General features: G+C 31.8%; 1 protein-coding gene across 1 annotated transcript; it reads left to right on the top strand.

Annotated features, from left to right (window-relative positions):
• Window positions 1-541: 541 nt before the first annotated feature.
• On the top strand, window positions 542-1,354 carry LOC25488844 (transcription initiation factor IIB). Its single transcript, XM_039831268.1, has one exon. The coding sequence runs from the start codon at window positions 542-544 to the stop codon at window positions 1,352-1,354; it is 813 nt and encodes a 270-aa protein (XP_039687202.1).
• The last annotated feature ends 18,552 nt before the right edge of the window (window positions 1,355-19,906 follow it).

A 19,906-nucleotide genomic window follows, 5' to 3' on the forward strand; every position in this document is an offset into this window, starting at 1 on the left:
TCAACCCTCTTCTTGAAATAATTCACACCCTTACTAACAAGATAGGTAAAAAACATTTTTTTTATGGTTTTTATTTTGTGGTGTCCGGGGTTCGAACCCCAGACCTTGCATACATTATACATTGTCCTTGTAAATATAGTGATTTTTTTTTTGTTACATAGCTAAAAAACATTTCTTAAAAATGAAAAAGATAGCTAAAAAAAATAAATTAAAAAAAAGTTTGTATGACCATTGACCGAATTAAAGATAATTATATAATTTTTATTCTTAAATTTCTTACTGTCTTTATTAAATTATATGTATGAGGTTATATTCACATTTATAGTTGGTAAATAATATTATTATTTAAATAATTTTGACTGCAATTAATATTCAATTTGACCAAAAATAAAGAGGATATTTTTTTATTGTTTTTCCTATCTTATAATATATTCCATGGTTTCCTTTAGAGCATTATATAGCATAGTTCATTCTCTTGTTCTTTCAGCAAAAAAAAAAAATCATTTTCTTCTTGAAACCTAAGAGACAGAAACTCAGAACCATGTCCGATGCGTTTTGCAGCGACTGCAAGCGAGCGACGGATGTGGTGTTTGACCACTCCGCCGGCAATGCAGTCTGTTCAGAGTGTGGTCTTGTCTTGGGATCTCACTCCATCGATGAAACCTCCGAGTTGCTAACCTTTGCTAACGAATCTGTCAATAACCATCATGTTCGTGTCGGTGGTCCCAGTAACCCTCTCCTCATTATTGATACTATGACTGAGAAGTTGGGACTGGTTCCGACCATTAAGGACCGAGCTATTGAGATATATAAGCTGGTTGCAAATCAGAAGTATAGTAAGGCAAGAAACCAGGACGCATTATTGGCTGCTTGCCTCTACATTGCTTGTCGACAAGAAGACAAGCCACACACTGTAAAGGAAATTTCCTCGATTGCTATTGGAGCCACCAAGAAGGAAATTGGCCGCGCAAAACAATACATCATGAAACAACTAGCTTTGGAGAATGGTGGTCAATCTGTAGAAATGGGAACAACTCATATTGGGGACTTTATGGGACGATTTTGTTCGAATCTTGGTATGAATCATCAAGCTGTTAAAGCTGCTAATGAATCTGTTCAGAATTCAGAAGAATTTGATATAAGGAGAAGTCCCATATCAATTGCTGCAACAGTTATATACATCATAACTCAGCTTTCAGATGATAAAAAATCCCTGAAAGATATATCAGTTGCTACAGGGGTTGCGGAAGGAACCATTAGGAACTCATACAAGGATCTTTATCCCCGTGTTTCAAAGATAATACCAACCTGGTATGCAAAGGAAGAGGATCTGAAGAACCTTTGCATCCCTTGAAACAAATCAGTACCAGTGATATTAAACAACCTTAGATGATGTATTGGATTTATTGAACTTTTGTATACTTTTTGTTTGAAATGAAAGCGTCTCTTAATAACAAAAAAAAATTAATATATAGCATAGTTGAGTCCAATTCTTATCTAAAAAAAATTAATTGAGGATCCAGCCATTGCATTTCTTTCAAAATATGATTATTTTTTCATTTGACTAGATGTGTATTTGCCTACTCTATTTCAATATGTAGGCAAAAGAGTTGATGAAATGGTTGAGCTAGGGATGGTAAATGAGATTCAAGAATATTTTGTACTTGGATCAATAGTGTACAAAATTGATTCTACGGAAATTTTTGAGGCCCTTTTAAGGAGAGAAGATTATAAAAATTTGCATCAAGATATTGTGATTAAGCCAAGCAATGGAGATAGTGAAGAGATTCCTAGAGGAGACAGATGATCGATTTGGATATGAAAAATATTCAAATGAAAATGGGAAACGTGCACCCAATGGTATTAGAAACATTGGGGCAAAAATTATATTAGAATAATTTTCTTTATTTTCATTGGAATATAAGAATTAGTTTTCGCACTAAGAGGAACTTGGTTATCTTCCCCCTAAAAATAAAAATAAAAATTTGATGTCCTATCTTCCCCTCAAATTTTTGTATTTCTTCTTTTTCTAATATATTTTTCCTCACTTAAAAAAAGTTTTAGGTGGGTTGGGTTTTAAGGATTTCGTTGTCTTTTTAAAATCAATAATACAAAAAATAAAATCAAATGTAAAATTAGTTGAATTTTACATAAAATTATGAGATGCTTTTTTTATGAACTTTGTTTTATGAACCAAAATTAATAAATGTTAACCAAGATATATATATATATATATATTGATAAAAGGATAAAATAATATCCTTTAAAAAAAATATATAATATATACCTGATTTGTTATTTTTCTTCTTGTAGTGAATAATCTTAACTTTTGTGTCAATTAACTCAAACAGCAACACTTAAAAGAGTAACGGGAGCTTCAGTATATGATACACTTGTAACGCCCTATTTTATTATTAATTTATTTTATTGAGTTTAGATGTCTTTTTATAATTTAGTCGATTTATTTTGATGAGTGATATTTTGTTATGTTATATGTTGATATTTATTAGTATAATATATATGTTATCTGGTGTTGAAATATATATGTTATCTGGTGTAGAAATATATATGTTATCTGGTGTAGAAATATATTTGTTATTTGGTGTAGAAATATATATGTTATCTGGTGTAGAAATATATTTCTTATTTGGTGTAGAAATATATATGTTATAGAAATATATTTGTTATAGAGATATATTTGTTATTTGTTATAGAAATATTTTATATTATATTAGAATAGAATATTGAGACTTTGAGGGTAGATTTGGAAATAAGTAGGTTAAGGATTTATATAAAAGGGGAGAGTTAGAATTAGAAAATAAGGATTATGTGAAACTGCTTTTTGGAGAAAAAGGGAGAAAACTAAGAGAAGAGAGAAGTCAGAGAAGAGAAGAATCTTGTGAGAAGAGGAGCAATCTTGTATAGTTCGATCCATTAACCTAAGGTAAGGGTGGGACTAGCTTTCTCTAATAATGAGTTGTATCATTCTGAAAAAGGGTTTAACCTTGTAGTTGTTAGTAGGTTTTGATGTTGTAGAATTAGGGTTTGAAACTAAAATTGATTGTATAAAGAGTAGATAATCCGATGAATTAGGTTGATAATTGGTGATTTTCTAAAATAATGTTTTGGGTCAAGTTTTATATGGTTTTCAGAATCTTTTGATGTATATAAATGTTTTGACAAACTTTGGGATCAAATTTGGGCATAGGGAAGTTAAAATTGAGATTTTGGGGTGAAAAATGGGTTTTTCCCGAGTTGCTCTCTGACAGCACGTTCTGTTTCATGTTCTTGCATCTTTTTCACACGTTTCTGTTTTGAATTGGCCTTTGGTGTAAACATGAAAGTTGTAGATTTTTGTGTTAGCTTTCCAGTGGCTTTGGTTTGACTTGAAAAAGAATTTTGGTTTTTGAGTTATGATGAAAATACTTCAAGAAGGTCTTAGTGAACTTTTATGAAAATTCCGCATAACTATTTCTAGGTCAACCCAAAACTTATGGATTGTCTCCAAACCTCAAAACTAGAAGTACTAGGAGTTTAATTAAGGGGTTTAAGAGTATTTAACCTATGTTGTGATGGATCTAACTTGGTTTGACGTGAATATCTTTGTTGGATGATTTAATTATTATATGAATGTATATGAATATGATGATATATGAAGTTGATTTCTTATATGAATGTACCTGTTGATAACTATGATGTTATTAATGATTAATGTTGTTGGTTAATGTGAAATACATATATTTATGTGGAAAAGGTATGATATAGAAAATAATGTTGTTATATCATTCAAGTTGTTATTATTAATGATGCTATGTTGTGAAGTTGTTGTATGTTACTGTCTCTGATGTATTCATTATTAAATCATTAAGTTGCATATGTTAGTCAAAGTTGTCAAGTTGTAAGTTGTTGTTTCAAGATATTGGAGTCACATGAGTTGTTGAAGTTGTCCAAGTTGTAAGTTGTTGAGTCCATGCATACTCATTTGAAGTTGAGGGCTTGATGCTCTGTGAGCTTTTGCTCTTACGTTGAGGGCTTGATACTCTGTGAGCTTTTGCTCTTTAAGTTGAGGGTTTGATGCCCTGTGAGTGTATTTATGCTCTTTATGTTGAGGGCTTGATGCCCTGGTTGGTACCACATGCATGATTATGAAGTTGAAGTTGCATATGTTGAGTTTAAGTTGTAGAAGTCGCATTGTCGTTGTCGTTAAGTTGTAATTTGTCAATGAGTTATTAATAAAGAACTAAGTGAATTATTAATTAATATTTATTAATCGTTGTTGTTTATGTCGTTATGAGATGATGTTATGATGTGTTGTTTATGTTGTTATAAGATGATGTTTATGATGTGATGATTATGTCGTTATATGATGATGTTTATGATCTGATTATTATGTGTTATATGATGTTGTATATAATGTGATGAATATGAAGTTAATGATGATTAGAAGTTGGTTGAGTTATTAATGAAGTATTATAAGAAGAGTTAATGTTATTAATTGATGAAGTTTAAGTTGTTAAATGTTTTTGATGAATTATATGCTTATTATTATTTGAATGTGAAATTTCACCCCTTCTGCTTGGAAATGTTGCTCTTCGTATGGGTAACTTGCAGGTAATCAAGATTAGTTGTGTAGCGAGTCGACTCTCTCACGTGTCGTTGTCTTAGGGTCGCTCTGATACATAACGGGATGAGAATTTTGTTGTTGCTTTATGTTCCTTACGTATTATTTTATGAAGTTTTATGAACATGTTGTTGGAATAATTTTATAAGATTTTACATTGAGGCCTTTGTGCCAAGGTTGAACATGATATGTTGTTGAATTTGAAGAATAAATAGTTATTTTATTCTGTTTATGATTTTATAAAAAGAAATGTGACATTTTGTTTATGTTGAAATACTCTGATTATATGTGAAATTTTCAACTTGGGAAAACGGGGTGTTACAACACTCGCATATTAAGATGTATCGGTAGTTTTGTGTTTTAAATTAATATATTGCCGACAATTTTCATGAAGTAAAAAGTTATTTGTCGATTTTTATACTTTAAAAAATATAATTTTATAAGAAAAAACATTATTTCATTGTTTATAGAATCATACTAATTTTTTTAGAGTTAATAGTGTTTTACCCCCTGTAATATAAGTCATTTCCTGTTTTCCCCCTGTAAATTTTTTTGTTTTATTTCATCCTTGTAATTTGAAGATTTTTTGGTTTTAGACCTTCATGAAAAATTTCACCCCCTATAATTTGAGCAAATTTAGGTTTACCCCCTTGTAATATGAGCAAATTTTGGTTTACGCCTCTGTTAATTTGAGAAAATTTTGCTTTACCCCTCCCATATCTTCGATTTTGTACGGTTAAAATTCATGAAGGTCCAAAGGCAAAAATCTTCAAATTACAAGGACGAAATCCAAAAATATATTTTACAGGGGATCAAATCGAAAATGACCTATATTACACGGGGTAAAACACTATTAACCCATTTTATTATATTTTATCATAAAAAATAATTAATATTCATTAATATGAGTAATAAAAATTTAAACAAACTCCTCTCAAATAAAAATAAATTTTATTACTCGAATATTTTGGTAAATGATATTTACTTATTATATGATTGTAAATGATATAATTTTTTTTTGTTTTCATAAAGAACTCATTTAACTACTAAATTAAATATTAGATATGTACCGGTTCATATTAAATATCTAAAGGCGTGTTTGATATGTTAAAAAACGAAGGACATAACAAAACAATTTCGTTGGAGGAAGGGACATGACAAAAACTGAAATTTTATCCCTCACTAAATCATAACACAACTTTTTGTCTCAAGTACAAGTTGTCTAAAATATCAAAATAATCTTTTGTCCACAAAAAAAATTATTCAATACCATAAAAGTTTGTTCTTGTTGTTATGTCTGTTCTTGTTTTGATAATTTTTATGCTGGTATGTCCGATACATATTTTTTAGCATATCCAACACACCATAAGTGTACCGTAGATTCCTTCAAAAAAAGTAGAAATTACTTTTTGTAAACCCAAAAAATATCAATTTTTATAAACTAATGTATAAGTAACATTAATATAATTTTTTTAAAGGAATTTTTTCAAACATTAAAATGTAATCCAAATCCAAGGTGAATGTTATAAAATTGAATTTTTGTTTGGTCAAGTAAAATTGATATTTTTTAAATATATGTAAGTAATTTATATGTAATCGAGTTAGAGACCGGTATTAAGTGATGTTACCATTTTGTAACCTCGTTAGATTTTGTGATAAATGGAATTCATGGTTTCTCCTGAAGTTTGTTAAGTTTGTGTATGTGTCTATAATCAATTTGTCCTTTAGTTGGACGGTAGCTTTTTATTTATCTTTTTTTTTAACCTATGATATTTTACTATATCAATTAGTGTGTTCATAACTAGGAGTTTAATGTTTTTTTACCACAAAAAAATCATCCTCTGAAAATGGTGTTTATAACGGACTATTATGTAATGCATGGTCATTAATTTGTGCGTAACTCATATCTGTTGGAACTTGATAATTCGCACAATCTTCTGAATCATGAATTTCTCCATTACCAGCACAAAAAACTTAAAAAGGAATGCAAGACAAGGCAAAGAACTTGACCCAGTGAATAAACAAACCCTAATAGATAAAATAGATTGTGTTCAGCATAAAAGTGGAACAACCTAACAGTAAAAGACAAGGAACCCTAAACGAATAGTAACAAAATCCAAATCAATCACCTACATGGAAACAATCTAACAAATCCACATACGGGCACCAAACGATATTGCAACAAAAATAAATTGTGGGTAAAAGTTCAAAACACCTAGAAGATTGGCGAGTGAATCCGACGAACAACATAGATTCACATCTTCAGAAAACTTATTACAATGAAATCATTTTAATTATAATTATTCTTGTTAGCTAAAGATTTACTCTTAGGTTTTTTTGATTTGCAAGTTTTTGAGTATTTCTTTATTTATGTGCAAAAGGCTGCATACAAAATCCGCTCTCAGGGTCCCCTCCCACCGTTTAAATGAATATTATTTATTGGAATATCATGGGGACTCCTCTAGTGCGGTCCAGGCATACCACCTCTTATTCATGTTTGTCTTCGGAACCGTTGGCACAATTGCACTCATAATGGTTTGTTTATTTGTGGTTCACTCTGTTGCCTCCCTCTTTGGGGGCGGATTTTGCTAGGGACAGAAATGGGATGCCGAACTATAGATTTTCTTAGCTATTTTTGTTTCTAGTTTTCTGTAATTATTTATTTTTCTTTAGAGGGTATTGGCTTAGTCCCCCCTCATTGTTAATTTTTTTCCATTTTTTTAATAAATTTTACGTATTGGAAAGGCGGTAGAGGATGGGGTGTCTGTTTGGTGCCATCCTAGTTGGGATGCTTTAGACTCTCCCGGATGCCCAACCTTTCTCTTGGCCTTATAAAAAAAAAGAGTATTTTTTTATTTTTTTCAGTCGCAACTCCCATTCCATTTCTTACTGTTTTAATTTTCTTTTAATTCGCGTTTCCCTATCATCATATGTGAATAAGGTTGAAACCAATATGTAAAAAATGTAAAGACATTTGAAATAATAATCATTGTATTTGAGATATGAAAATTCTAAGAACACCATGAGGAAGGAACCTACACTCTAATAAAGATATGAGTCCTCTAAAAGGATTTGGATCGTCTAAAGTGTGCAACTAATGTAACGCCCTCTCTAATTATTTGATTATTTTAAATGAGTTTAGAATATACTTATATGATCTGTGTGATTTATATGATTTATTTTGATGAGTGATATTTTGTTATGATATATGTTATATATTTATTAATATAATATATATGTTATTTGATTTAGAAATATATATATATGCTATTTGATTTAAAAATATAATATATGTTATTTGATTTAGGAATGTATATATGTCATTTGTTATAGAAATATATACACGATTTGTTGCAGAAATAAATGTGATTTGTTATAGAAATAAATGTTATTTATTGTAGAAATATGTATGATTTGTTGTAGAAATATATATAATCTGTTATAGAAATATGTATGATTTGTTATGGAAATATATATATATATATATATATGTTATAGAGATATATTTGTTATTTATTATTGTTATAAAAACATTTTATATATATGTATATATTAGAATAGAATATTAATATTTGGATTTAAGAGGAAAATAAGTAGGTTAAAGATTTATATAAATAGGAGAGACCTAGTTTAGAAAAACATAACGTACGTACGACTGCTTTTGGAGAAAAGGGAGAAAAGCCAAGAGAAGAGGGAGAGACCTAGAGGGGCTGCGATTTCCTGATTATAAGGTAAGGGTGAGACGAACTTTGCAATTCTATTAAGTATGTGAATCAATGGTTAAGTTTAACATGAATTAGGATGAGTTTAAGAAGAATCGGAAATTAGGTCAAATTGATAGAATTGATGATTAAACGGTGGAAACTTGTTAAAAAGATGTAGAAACTGTCCTTAGACCTTAGATAATGATTTAGATGAATTCTGGAATTGAAATTAGGCTTAGAACCTTGTTAGATGATGATTTTCGTGTAGAAAGTGCATCATGTCCGAGCCTAGATTCATCGCTCGCCACGGCGAGCTATGATCCTCGCCTCGCGAGTGATGATCTTCATCGCTCGCCACGCGAGCCTTCCCCTTCGCCTCGCGAGTGTTTTGGTATTGCTCGCCATTGCGAGCAACCTTACTCGCCATAGCGAGCTAAGGCAGAGAGCATGTTAGATTTTGTGTTTCGACCTTTTGAGTTGAACCTTAGATGCCTTTGAGTACCTTTAGGTGCCTACTACTGATTAGAGAATGATTTAGAACGAGATTGAACCCAGAACAACACTAGTTTGGGAGATGAGTGGTACTCGCCATGGCGAGTAAGAACTCTCGCCTCGCGAGCACATTCAGAATTGAGTGCTTTTGAGGAATTTGAGACCTGAGTCGTTTGAATGGATTAGGAATGGAACTTTAGGTACTAATGAGACCTATCTAAGATGTTAACTGTTATTTGTGAAGCTATATTGAAATGCTAAGTGTTTATAATGTGATTTATTGATTGATTGCATTACTTGAATTATTATTGAATGATTAGGAAGTTGTTGAAAATGAATTGATATTAAGCTGTTGATATGATTTGATTATGCTGCTATTGTTATTTAACTAAGTTGCATGAGTTGTTGTTGATTATCATTTGATATTGTTATATCCTGAGATGTTTATGTGTCGTCTATGTTGCTGTTGTTGGTTATGTGAAATATTTATATGTCTTATGTGGAAGATGTTTGATGTTTAAGTTGTTGATGCTTCACATTAATATTGTTATGTTGTGAATTGCAATTGATATATTGATATCTCTATTGTTGTGTGATTTGACTGTGCTACTGCTGTTATTTAACTAAGTGCATGATGTCTATATATATATTATGAAATGATGACGTTTAGCTCCAAATTATTGGATGCATGATGATATGTTGACTACGATGATTACGGTGTTTTGTTGTTAAGAGTCCATGCATAACATTTCATTGAGCTTTGTCCTCACCACGATTAGGAGCTTTGTCCTCCGCACGTTTTAGGAGCTTTGTCCTCCGCACGATAAAAGTATATTAATACTTATGATGACGATTGGTACCACATGCATATAAGTGTCTAAGTTGCATTGTCGCATATGTCGAGTCAAGGTCGTTGTTGATGAATTATCATCCATGAGTTGTTAAGTTGTCGATGAATTATCATCCATGAGTTTGTCGAGTTGTCTTCTACCTATGTGTTATTAAAGAAGTACCTACGAAGATTATACGATGTTTATGATGTGAATTATATGGTGTTGACTAAGATGTTGCTATGTTGTTTAACATGTTGATTATGATATTGTTATGTTGCTATGTTGTTTAACATGTTGATTATGATGTCTAACATGTTGATTATGATATTGTTATATTGTTACGTTGTTTAACATGTTGATTATGTTATTGTTGTGTTGCTATGTTGTGTAAGATATTGATTATGATATTGTTAAGTTGTTATGATGTTGTATATAATTGTTACTATTAAGTGATGATTATGTTGTTCTATATATGATTAATATTATTAAGTGAATATTATGTTATGTTATTGATGATGATCGAATGTTGTGATTACTTGGTAATTGTTTATCAAAGATGCTATGATGTTTAAGATGATATTGTTTAAGATGATATTGTAAAGAGGCTTTAGTGCCAAAGACTGTTTTGATTATTGAATAATTTCCGCTGCGAAGTATTAAAGACTTTTTAGTTATTGAATTTTAAAGGATAAATAGTTATTTATACAGTTTATGATTTTAAGAAAAGAATGTGACATTCCGTTTAGGTGAATTACTCTGATTAAATAAATGAAATTTTCACGTTGGGAAAACGGGGTGTTACAACTAACATTAAAGAGTTAAATTGAATAATATTGTTGATTGATAAACAACTTAATAGTTAATATGATATATACACACACACACACATAAAGTAAACTTATATGTTACTTGCTTATTTTTTTTCATGTTGTCCGGGGTTCGAACCCCGGACTTTGCATATATTATGCATTGTTCTTGCCAACTAAGCTAAGCTCAAGGGAACATATGTTACATGCTTATGTTATAAGTGTTTCATTATCATTTATCCAAACATAGTGTTTTAATTTTATTATTAGAATACAAACAAATTTAGTAAAATATTGTGCAACCATGAAATTTCCTTTAACTGGACTAGAGGCGTGATTCGTCAAATGTCCATTTGGTTCAACCTTTTCTTAACGCGGGGATCAAGAGTTGTTGTTCACCACCAGATTTAAAGAGCTTTCCAAGCACTTGTCTTGTTGTTCAAGAAAATCCTGAATATGAGTTGTTGGAATGAAGCATAACTCTTCTCGAGAGATATCAGAGTCACTGAAAACAGTACCTTCCTCCATTTTCACAATGTCAATTTCCTCATCTTCAATAATATCATATTCTTTTACTTACCATCATATGAACTCATTTATTTTCCGTTTCCATTTTTTTATCCTAAGTTCACATGATTGTAGAATCTGATATTAATGAAGGTGAGAAAATTGTCATTGTGACAGTTGAGAAAGATACTTCTTTCAGTGACTCTAATATCTCTCAAAAGAGTATAATTCCTCCTGCCAGTGACTCCTACTTGGGATGTTCATGAACAACAAGACAAGTGTTTAGAAAGCTCTTTAAATTTGGTGGACAACAATAACTCGAGATCCCCGCTTTCACAAAAGACTGATTCAAAAGGACATTTGACGAATCATGCCTCTAATCTAGTTAAAGGTAATTTCATGGTTGCGCAATATGATTCTAAAAGATTTTGAATTCTAATATAAAATAAGCTATTTTGGATAAACGATTAAAGAAAACGCTTATATTATAAGGACATAACACATAAGTTGACATTCCAATAACCCATAATTGGTTATGCACATCTACACATATAAATATTAGCTATTAAATTGTTTATTAATATGTGATATTATCCACTATACTTTTAAAAGTGTGTTTCACATTTAAGAGGATCCAAATCCTTTAAAAGGACTCAAATATTTATTTGATTGTAGGATCCTTCCCCATGTTGTTCGCATAATATGCATATCTCAAATTCATTTAATATTATATCAAATGTGTTAAAAAAATCTACATATTGGTTTCAATATTTTTTACACATGATGTTGGGAAAGCTAATATTATAAGAAAGGGAAAATGTTAAGAGAATGTGTTGGAGTTGTATGTAGAAAAAGTCAAGAAATCCTCATAAGCTAGCAAATAAACAAAACCAAAAGTAAATCTTTAGCTGACAAGAATAACAGTAATGAAAATGGTTTTTATTGTGATCAGTTTTGTGATCAATAATGACATATTTCAATTCTTTTATTGAAAAGCACATTTTTACTATTTTTACCTTCTTCTATCTTTTTTTCCCATTGATAATCATTTCCTTTCCCTTTCACCAGTTGGCTATCCTGCACTAATTTTTCAAGTTATATACTTGGTTTAGTGATTTTTCATCAAATGAGTTTGAGCTCTATATAAACATTATTAGACTAGCACACAAGGAGACCCTATGGATTTTTCTAATCAACCCCTTGTTAAAAATTTATGGGTAAATATCTCTTTTCGTCCCTGTAATATTAGCGAATTCCAGTTTTAGTTCCTATAAAAAAAAAGATTTAGATTATGTCCCTGTAATTTCATATTCTTCCACTTTTGGTCCCTCCTTTCATCACGTCAGCAGAATCTGCATAAATTACGTCCCTGTAATTTCAGATTCCTCCTAATTTTGGTCCCTGTAATTTCAAATTCCTCCATTTTTGGTCCCTCATTTTACGTGCCATGTATGCAAATTTTGCTGACGTGGTGGAATAAGGGACCAAAAGTGGAAGAATCTGAAATTACAAGGACAAAATCTAAATCTCTTTTTTACAGGGACTAAAACCGGAATTCGCTAATATTACAGGGACAAAAAGAGGTATTAACCCAAAATTTATTTTCTTTCCTTAAAAAAGAAAAATATTTTCTTAAATACCTGATCCTCAATTACCTATAAAACTATAAAACTCCCCTTTTGGAGGCTAAAAGGATTTTTAAATTTCTTTTGAGAAAGAGTTGATTCACTTTACATGCTGAATTAAGTTTATTCACTATATTTGTTTCAAAAAGGTGTTGTTTAGCTCAATTTGCAGAACCCGATGATCAATGGACACCAAAGGTTAGTAAGAAGCTCAAACTAGAAAATACACAAATGGATGAAATATACATCTGATAATAAAATGGTTAAGCTTGATGAATCTGATGCTTCTTCTAAAGAAAATAATTGTATTCAAAGAACATACCAAAAGAAAAGATGGAAAAATAAAAGAATTGTTACTCTTTGTAAAATCAACAGAAAGCAATGTCTCACAGGTTGCCATGAGCGTAAGATCCAAAGTATGCCCTTATCCCATCCTTACTGCTTCAAATGTTGTTTAGAAAGAAAAATTAGAGGAAGCGAAAATAGTGTGTGTCTATATATATATATATATATATATATATATATATATATAATGGGATGTGGAAAATTATGGCCAACTACTACAAACGATAGAAAACAATGATTACATGTTTGGAATCACGGTGTGTTTATCAGTATCACAATGGCTCATCTTAATTTCACTTAAAGCTGCATTTTGGAATTTCAAACAAATCAGGCTGCTCTAGTGTGATTTTGTCAAATTCATTGAAATTCCAATTTAAAAAAAAAAAAAAAAAAAAACTAACTTTTGTTGCACGACCAACAAGTTTGAGTTTTTTTAATGAATACATAAAAAGATTGAATATTTTTTAAAGCAAAAATTGGAAGTTTAGAGTCTTCATAAATTTCTATTGTCTCAATTATGTTGGCACCTCAATTAAACAATTAAGAATTTGGAGAAAAATATGTTAAAGAAGATATATTAAGAAAAATAACAAAAATGTGGAGGCATATAAACCAAGCCCACAAAACCAACAAAAATTAGAGAATTCAAATGATTAGTTAGGTATGGTTGGATAATTTATTAATTTATCTAATGAACTATAATAACTATGATTTTGGATGTCATTAGATAATATTGAGGTACTCATTATAAATTCATTGCGCTTTGTTAATTCCCAATTATGATTACTAGCGTTCAGACGGGCACTCTCGTGCCCGTCTGTCCGCTCTTTTTACTGCGTTAACGTGTGAAAATATTATTCTCAATTTTTCATCGACAACTTTATTTATGAATTGGGACAACCATTTCTTCCCTCTTCTTTTGAGACAAAAATAATAAAAAGCGAAAGAGGGTGGGAGAGAGAGTAAAAATACAATGTAAATATGAAAAGGAAAGTTGTGACAGTAATGCATATACACATATTATTCCTCTATCATAATGCATTGCTTACACCAAATAAAATGACAAACGGAATGGAGTCATGTTTTCTACTATATGTAAGAGGCCTCCTTAAGACCATATTTAGTGGCATGATTAAATTGTTATTCATTCAACCCTTAAATGGTATGGTGTCATTCATTCTAGGAAATTGACAATGTAGCAACCCCAAATCTAAATATCTACACATCAATCAACAAAAAATCATTACTTCTATAAAAAATATAAATTTAAAACTACATATTTTGAAAAGAATGCATGATAGAGTTAAATCAAAAAAATAATGCATTAATGAGTAAGAACGAATTCAGTCTTTTAACGTTGTTCAACCTTTCCAACCACATCACATTTATATAGTGTCATTTGAAAACACTCAATTGCACCCGCAAAAGCTAAGAAAACAAACATAAAAAGTAATGAGTGACCAATTAGAAAATGAAAAGGCATGTGATTTTTTTAGTATAGAGTACCACCTTCATTCCTTCCTTCACATTTCCCTTTTATAAGAACCTCCTTTGCACATTGTCGTTCTTCCCTACTTTATCTCTCATCCTCTCCCCATCTCTCAACAATGGACTACCGACGACCCTCCCTCTTATATCGCTTTCTTATTCCTCTTTTCCTATTGGTCCCCCCTTCTCTTCTCTCTCCTTCCCTCCCTTCTCTTCTCTCTCTCCCTCCCTCCCTTCCCCTATTATTCCTCTTTCCTGTTTGTACAACTTTTGGTCTCATAAGATATTTGGTAGGCAAAATGTTATTCGCATTCTCAAGCATTGCCATTCAAATTCTTCATCTTCTTAAGGTTCTTCACACAAATCACAGAGAAAATGACTATTTGTGTCATACACTAACTACTAACTAAAACAATAAAAGAGAAAGTGAAGTTTGAGAAAAACTCACTACTAACTAAAACAATAAAAGAGAAAGTGAAGTTTGAGAAAAACAACATGAGGTATAAATATAGAAACCATTAATTGGATCTCATATTTTTCGATGAATTGAGAAGAATGCAAATTGAAGAAACCTTTAGATTAAACAACCCATGCATGAAGAAAGAAAACATAATAGAAGAATCAACACCCATAAAGATTAAAGGAACGATTAAAAGAAAAGTTCGTAAGTAAAAAAGTAAAACTGGTCAAAGCATGGATCAGGCACATTATGAGAACTCTCTTTTTATAACTTCTTGATGCTTTGTACCGACTACTTTGTAACTTCTTGAGCGTCACATTTCCCAATCAAAAAAAATTAAACTGGCCGATGAAAAAATGTGGCCTTGATGCTCAACTCCTTTCCTATTTCTTCACCTTTTCTCTGTCTCTTCAAAACCAAGTGTAATAATGATCACTTGCTAAGGATAAGATTGGTAAGGGAAAACCAGGAATGAAACAAATTAAAAAGCAAGAAGAGATAGGAAAAACTTGTTGCTGCCACTGTCCTATGTGTGCATATATTTCAACATTTCATTGCTATGTATAAAAGAATGCATATTAATTTATATAGAAAAAAAATACATTAAATACAAATAAACCAAGAATAAAATAACATATTTGAAAGTATTTCTCTTGTCAAAAAATATTTGGAAGTATTTCTAGAATTAGAATCATGTCCTTGTTGTTTTTGTGTATCAAAGATAAGAACAAAAGATAGGTTGCAGAGAAAGAAGCGACATGCCGTCAACACCAACAAAATCTTGGTCGTGTAAGCAATATACACTTCTTTAGGCTTCAAAATAACTTTACAAATTGGAATAAAATTCATGCGTATATATTTGTGTGAATGAGTTTATCAAAATATATATAGAACTTATAGGCATAACTGAAAGCGTGTACTTGATGATTACAATTTGTGGCGGTACGGTGATGAAGAATGAGTAAGATTTCCAAACTACCTTATTCTTCTCTCTGTCTCTTATCATGAGTTTGTTCTATGTGAATCACATACATCAATATTGGATGAGATGGTAGTAGTTAATTGTGGCGGTTACTGCTAAAGTGTTAATTAACCGTGAAGGGTGGTATAGGAAAAACAATCAAATTGTAAGGGTAAAGTAGGAAAAAAAAAATAGACTACACCAAAATCAAGTATTGTCTTTATTAATAGTTATAGATAATATATCAAATTAGCAAAATTGTGGGGGTGTACAAATACAAAATCGATCCTCCATAACCAACCTTATGGTGCAATAAATGTTCTCTTATAATATAATTGTTTGCAGCTATAGCTAGAAAATATCAAATTCCCTATATAATTTTTATTGCATTTATCATTTTAATGACAAACAATCTATTCAATATATCACATAATCAATGCTTGTAAATCCATTTGTAATTATTCATATGTTATCATTATTATTATTTATTTCTCATGCATACTAGACTAGGGCAAAGAAGGGAGAAAATTTACAATAAGCATCACCAAAAAGATCATTCAAAGTGTGAGTCTTCCGTAGTTGAATAGTTTGAAAGAAAAAAAATACAAACATAAACATGAAGTTAAGATTGATCTGATCCGTGTGTATACATCATAGAAATTTTAAATATCTTTCAATTAAATTGAAAAAAATAATTTAAAATTTTGTATTCTGAGAACAAATTTTTATATACATGATTCGAAAGTGTAAATTTATGACAACCGAGTTACTATGAAGTTGTGAAAAGATTTCAACGTTAACACCAAAGAAGGTGGATTAATCGAAGAACAATATCAACTTAAAAAGTTAACCTGAAAAAGAATTGAATCTATTCTAAGTATCGGGCCTAGGCGATATGTTCCTATAACAACTAATGTGAATAAACTATTAAATCAAATAAAATTAGGTCACCGTAATAATTACTGTAACATTGTTAATAGTCATTGTAATGGGTAAAAGGTCACAATATAGAAGGAGTAAGTTTTTGTAAATTCTTGTGTGAAGGAAATTTAAAAAAAAAATTACGTATGTGAAGTTTTTCTGAGATGGCATCTCGTTTATGTATAGTACCCGAGGCCCCTTAGACTTACAACTCAAGGATAAAAAAGAACTCCAAAAGCTTGTTTGTTACATTTTTAATTTAAATGAAATGTTTTTAAATTGAAGAAGCTGTGTGACACTCTTGCATGTTTAATTAATTATTGTATTTTTATTAGAAAATAATATGTGAGGTTTAGGGTTACATATCAAACTAACCGCAAAGGAAATGTTTGGACAAGTGACTCTGAGATAAATTAAATATGTTCTTGGCAAGGAGAATTTAAGAATTGGCTTACCATACTAACCTCAAAGGAAATGTCTGGACAAGTGACTATGAGATAATTCAATTTTCCAATCAATCTCTTATATCTTCCTGAATCTGATAGAGGCTCCCCCTTATTAGGTAGATTTTAACATTTGGATCCATAGGAGTATCAACTGGCTTGGCATTCAATATACATGTTTCTTCAAGAATATCCATAGCATATTTCCTTTGTGAAATTACAATACCATCCATGGATTGGGTTACCTCAATATCCAAAAAGTAACGGAATTTACCAAGGTCCTTAGTTATGACAATATCATCCACATAAACAATAAGATAAATGCACCGTTGGGATGAGTGACGATGAAAAACAGAATGATCGGCTTGACTACGAATCATACCAAATTGTTGCACTACTGTGCTTAATTTGTCAAACCAAGCTCGAGGAGATTGTTTAAGACCATAAAGAGATCTATGCAGCCAACAAGCCATGGTACATGACTCCCCCTGAGAAACAAACCCAAGTGGCAAGTTGATGGAGAGGCCAATGACGAATAGCTGCAACAGAGAGAAAGAATCTAACATATTCCATTTTGGCGACAGATGAGAATGTGTCACTATAATCTAACCCAAAAATCTGAGTATATCCCTTGGCCACCAAGCGAGCCTTAAATCGATCAATTTTACCATCAGGGTCAACTTTCACCGTATAAAGCCAACGACAACCTACTATCGACTTTCCAGGAGGTAAAGAAACCAATTCCCAAGTGCCACTGCTTTGGAGAGCACACATCTCATCAATCATTGCTTGTCTCCACTCAGGGTGAGATAATGCTTCTCCTTGAGATTTAGTAATTGAAGCAGAAGACAAAGAAGACAAGCAAGTATAATGCAAATGGGAAATTAAGACGATGATAGGACAGGTCAATGTAATCAGGAGATGGATATCTAGTATGACGTATACCTTTACGAATAGCAATAGGAACATTTGTGGTCAAATCAGGTAAAGTTGGTGGCGACAAAGGCGAGTCTGGAATGACACCAGTGTCTAAATCTGTAACAGGTGTTGGAACATGCACAACAGATGGTGGTTGACGAGGTTGGTAAGTTTGAAGAGGCCGTGGAGTGGGAGGCTCCGCGAGAGGGTCGCCAAGAATGGTTGTAGGAAGAACTAAAATAGTGGACTCGGGCGGGATAGACACAATAAGTTAAAGAGGGACATATCATACAAGGTTGGCATATCAGCCTGAAGTGGGTCAAGAGGTACAGTGGTTGACCCAAAAAAAGGAACAGACTTAAAAAATGTAACATCAGCTGAGATGAGGTACCGTAGAAGAGGAGGAAAGTAGCAACGATAACCTTTTTGACACCGATGATAACCAAGAAAGACACATTTGAGTGATCGGGCCGAGAGTTTGTCAAGACTAGGAGAAAGATCGTGAAAAAAACATGTGGACCCAAACACACGGGGTGGAAGCGAGTGTAAAGAGGTATTAGGAAAAAGGACTGAGTGTGGGACTTGATTACCTAAGACTAAGGAAGGCATGCAATTATGTAAAGACCGAATAGACACTCCAAATTGAGTTTGAACTTCATGATAAAATTGTTCAAAAATATAGAATAATTTAGATCTATTTTTCATTAAGAATATTGATGTGCAGTGAGAAAAGTCATCGATAAAAGTGACAAAATATTTGGACTCAAGAGTGAAGATATGACGAGAAGGGCCCCAGACATCATAATAAAATAAAGTAAAAGGGGACGATGCTTATTGATTGACTCGATCAGGAAAATGACTATGAATGTGTTTCCCTAACTGACACGACTCACAATGCAACTCGGATAATTTAGAAAGACTATGGACCAGCCTTTGGAGTTTGAGGAGACTTGGGTGACCCAACTGAGCATGTATAGTAAGAGTGGAATTTGTGGTTGGGCATGCTATTGATGGATTTAAGAGATAATAAAGGCCATTAATCTCGCACCTGACGCCAATTTGTCGTCCCGAAATCCTGCAACGTAACATTGCTATTTGTAAAGGTGACAACACAGTCATGCGAACGGGTCAATTGAGTGATAGAAATTAAATTAAATGGGCATCCAAGAACATAAAGGACAAATGTAATTGACAGGGAAGAGAGTACTGTGTTTCAGAACCATTTGTTGTGATAATACTAGATAAATAACCGGATGTAGTGAGAGAGAACAAAAGATCTTTATTACCGGTAATATGATGAGTTGCACCTGAATCAAGAACGCATGGATTAAGAGAGGGTGATGTAGAGTTACAACTAAATGATTTACCGATGTGTGCTCCCGAAATAGCTGAACTTTGACGAAATTTTAACCATCGAAGAAAATTTTCATAAGTTGGCATATAATCGATGATCCGAATGACATCAGATATAGCAATCAAAGGAAGTGAAGAGCATTCATGAAGTTTCCAACATTGAAAAATGGAATGTCCCAAACGGTGGCAATACTTACATTTGGGACAAGTCATGGAGGCTGATGGTTGTCTAGAACGGTGATGAAAAGTTATGTGCAATAATCAAGTAACATAAACACTGACTGTCGGATTTGTTAGGAGAGAGATAAAAGCGTGCGAAAAGTCCGAAAACACGACTGTTTAAACTGCAACATGAATACACGTAGGTCGAAACCCAAAACTAACACCGGATCTGGAACCAGGAGAGGATTCCGCGTCCGAAGAGACCAT

This window comes from Medicago truncatula, chromosome 3 (assembly GCF_003473485.1).
Source record: "Medicago truncatula cultivar Jemalong A17 chromosome 3, MtrunA17r5.0-ANR, whole genome shotgun sequence".
Classification (NCBI taxonomy): domain Eukaryota; kingdom Viridiplantae; phylum Streptophyta; class Magnoliopsida; order Fabales; family Fabaceae; genus Medicago; species Medicago truncatula.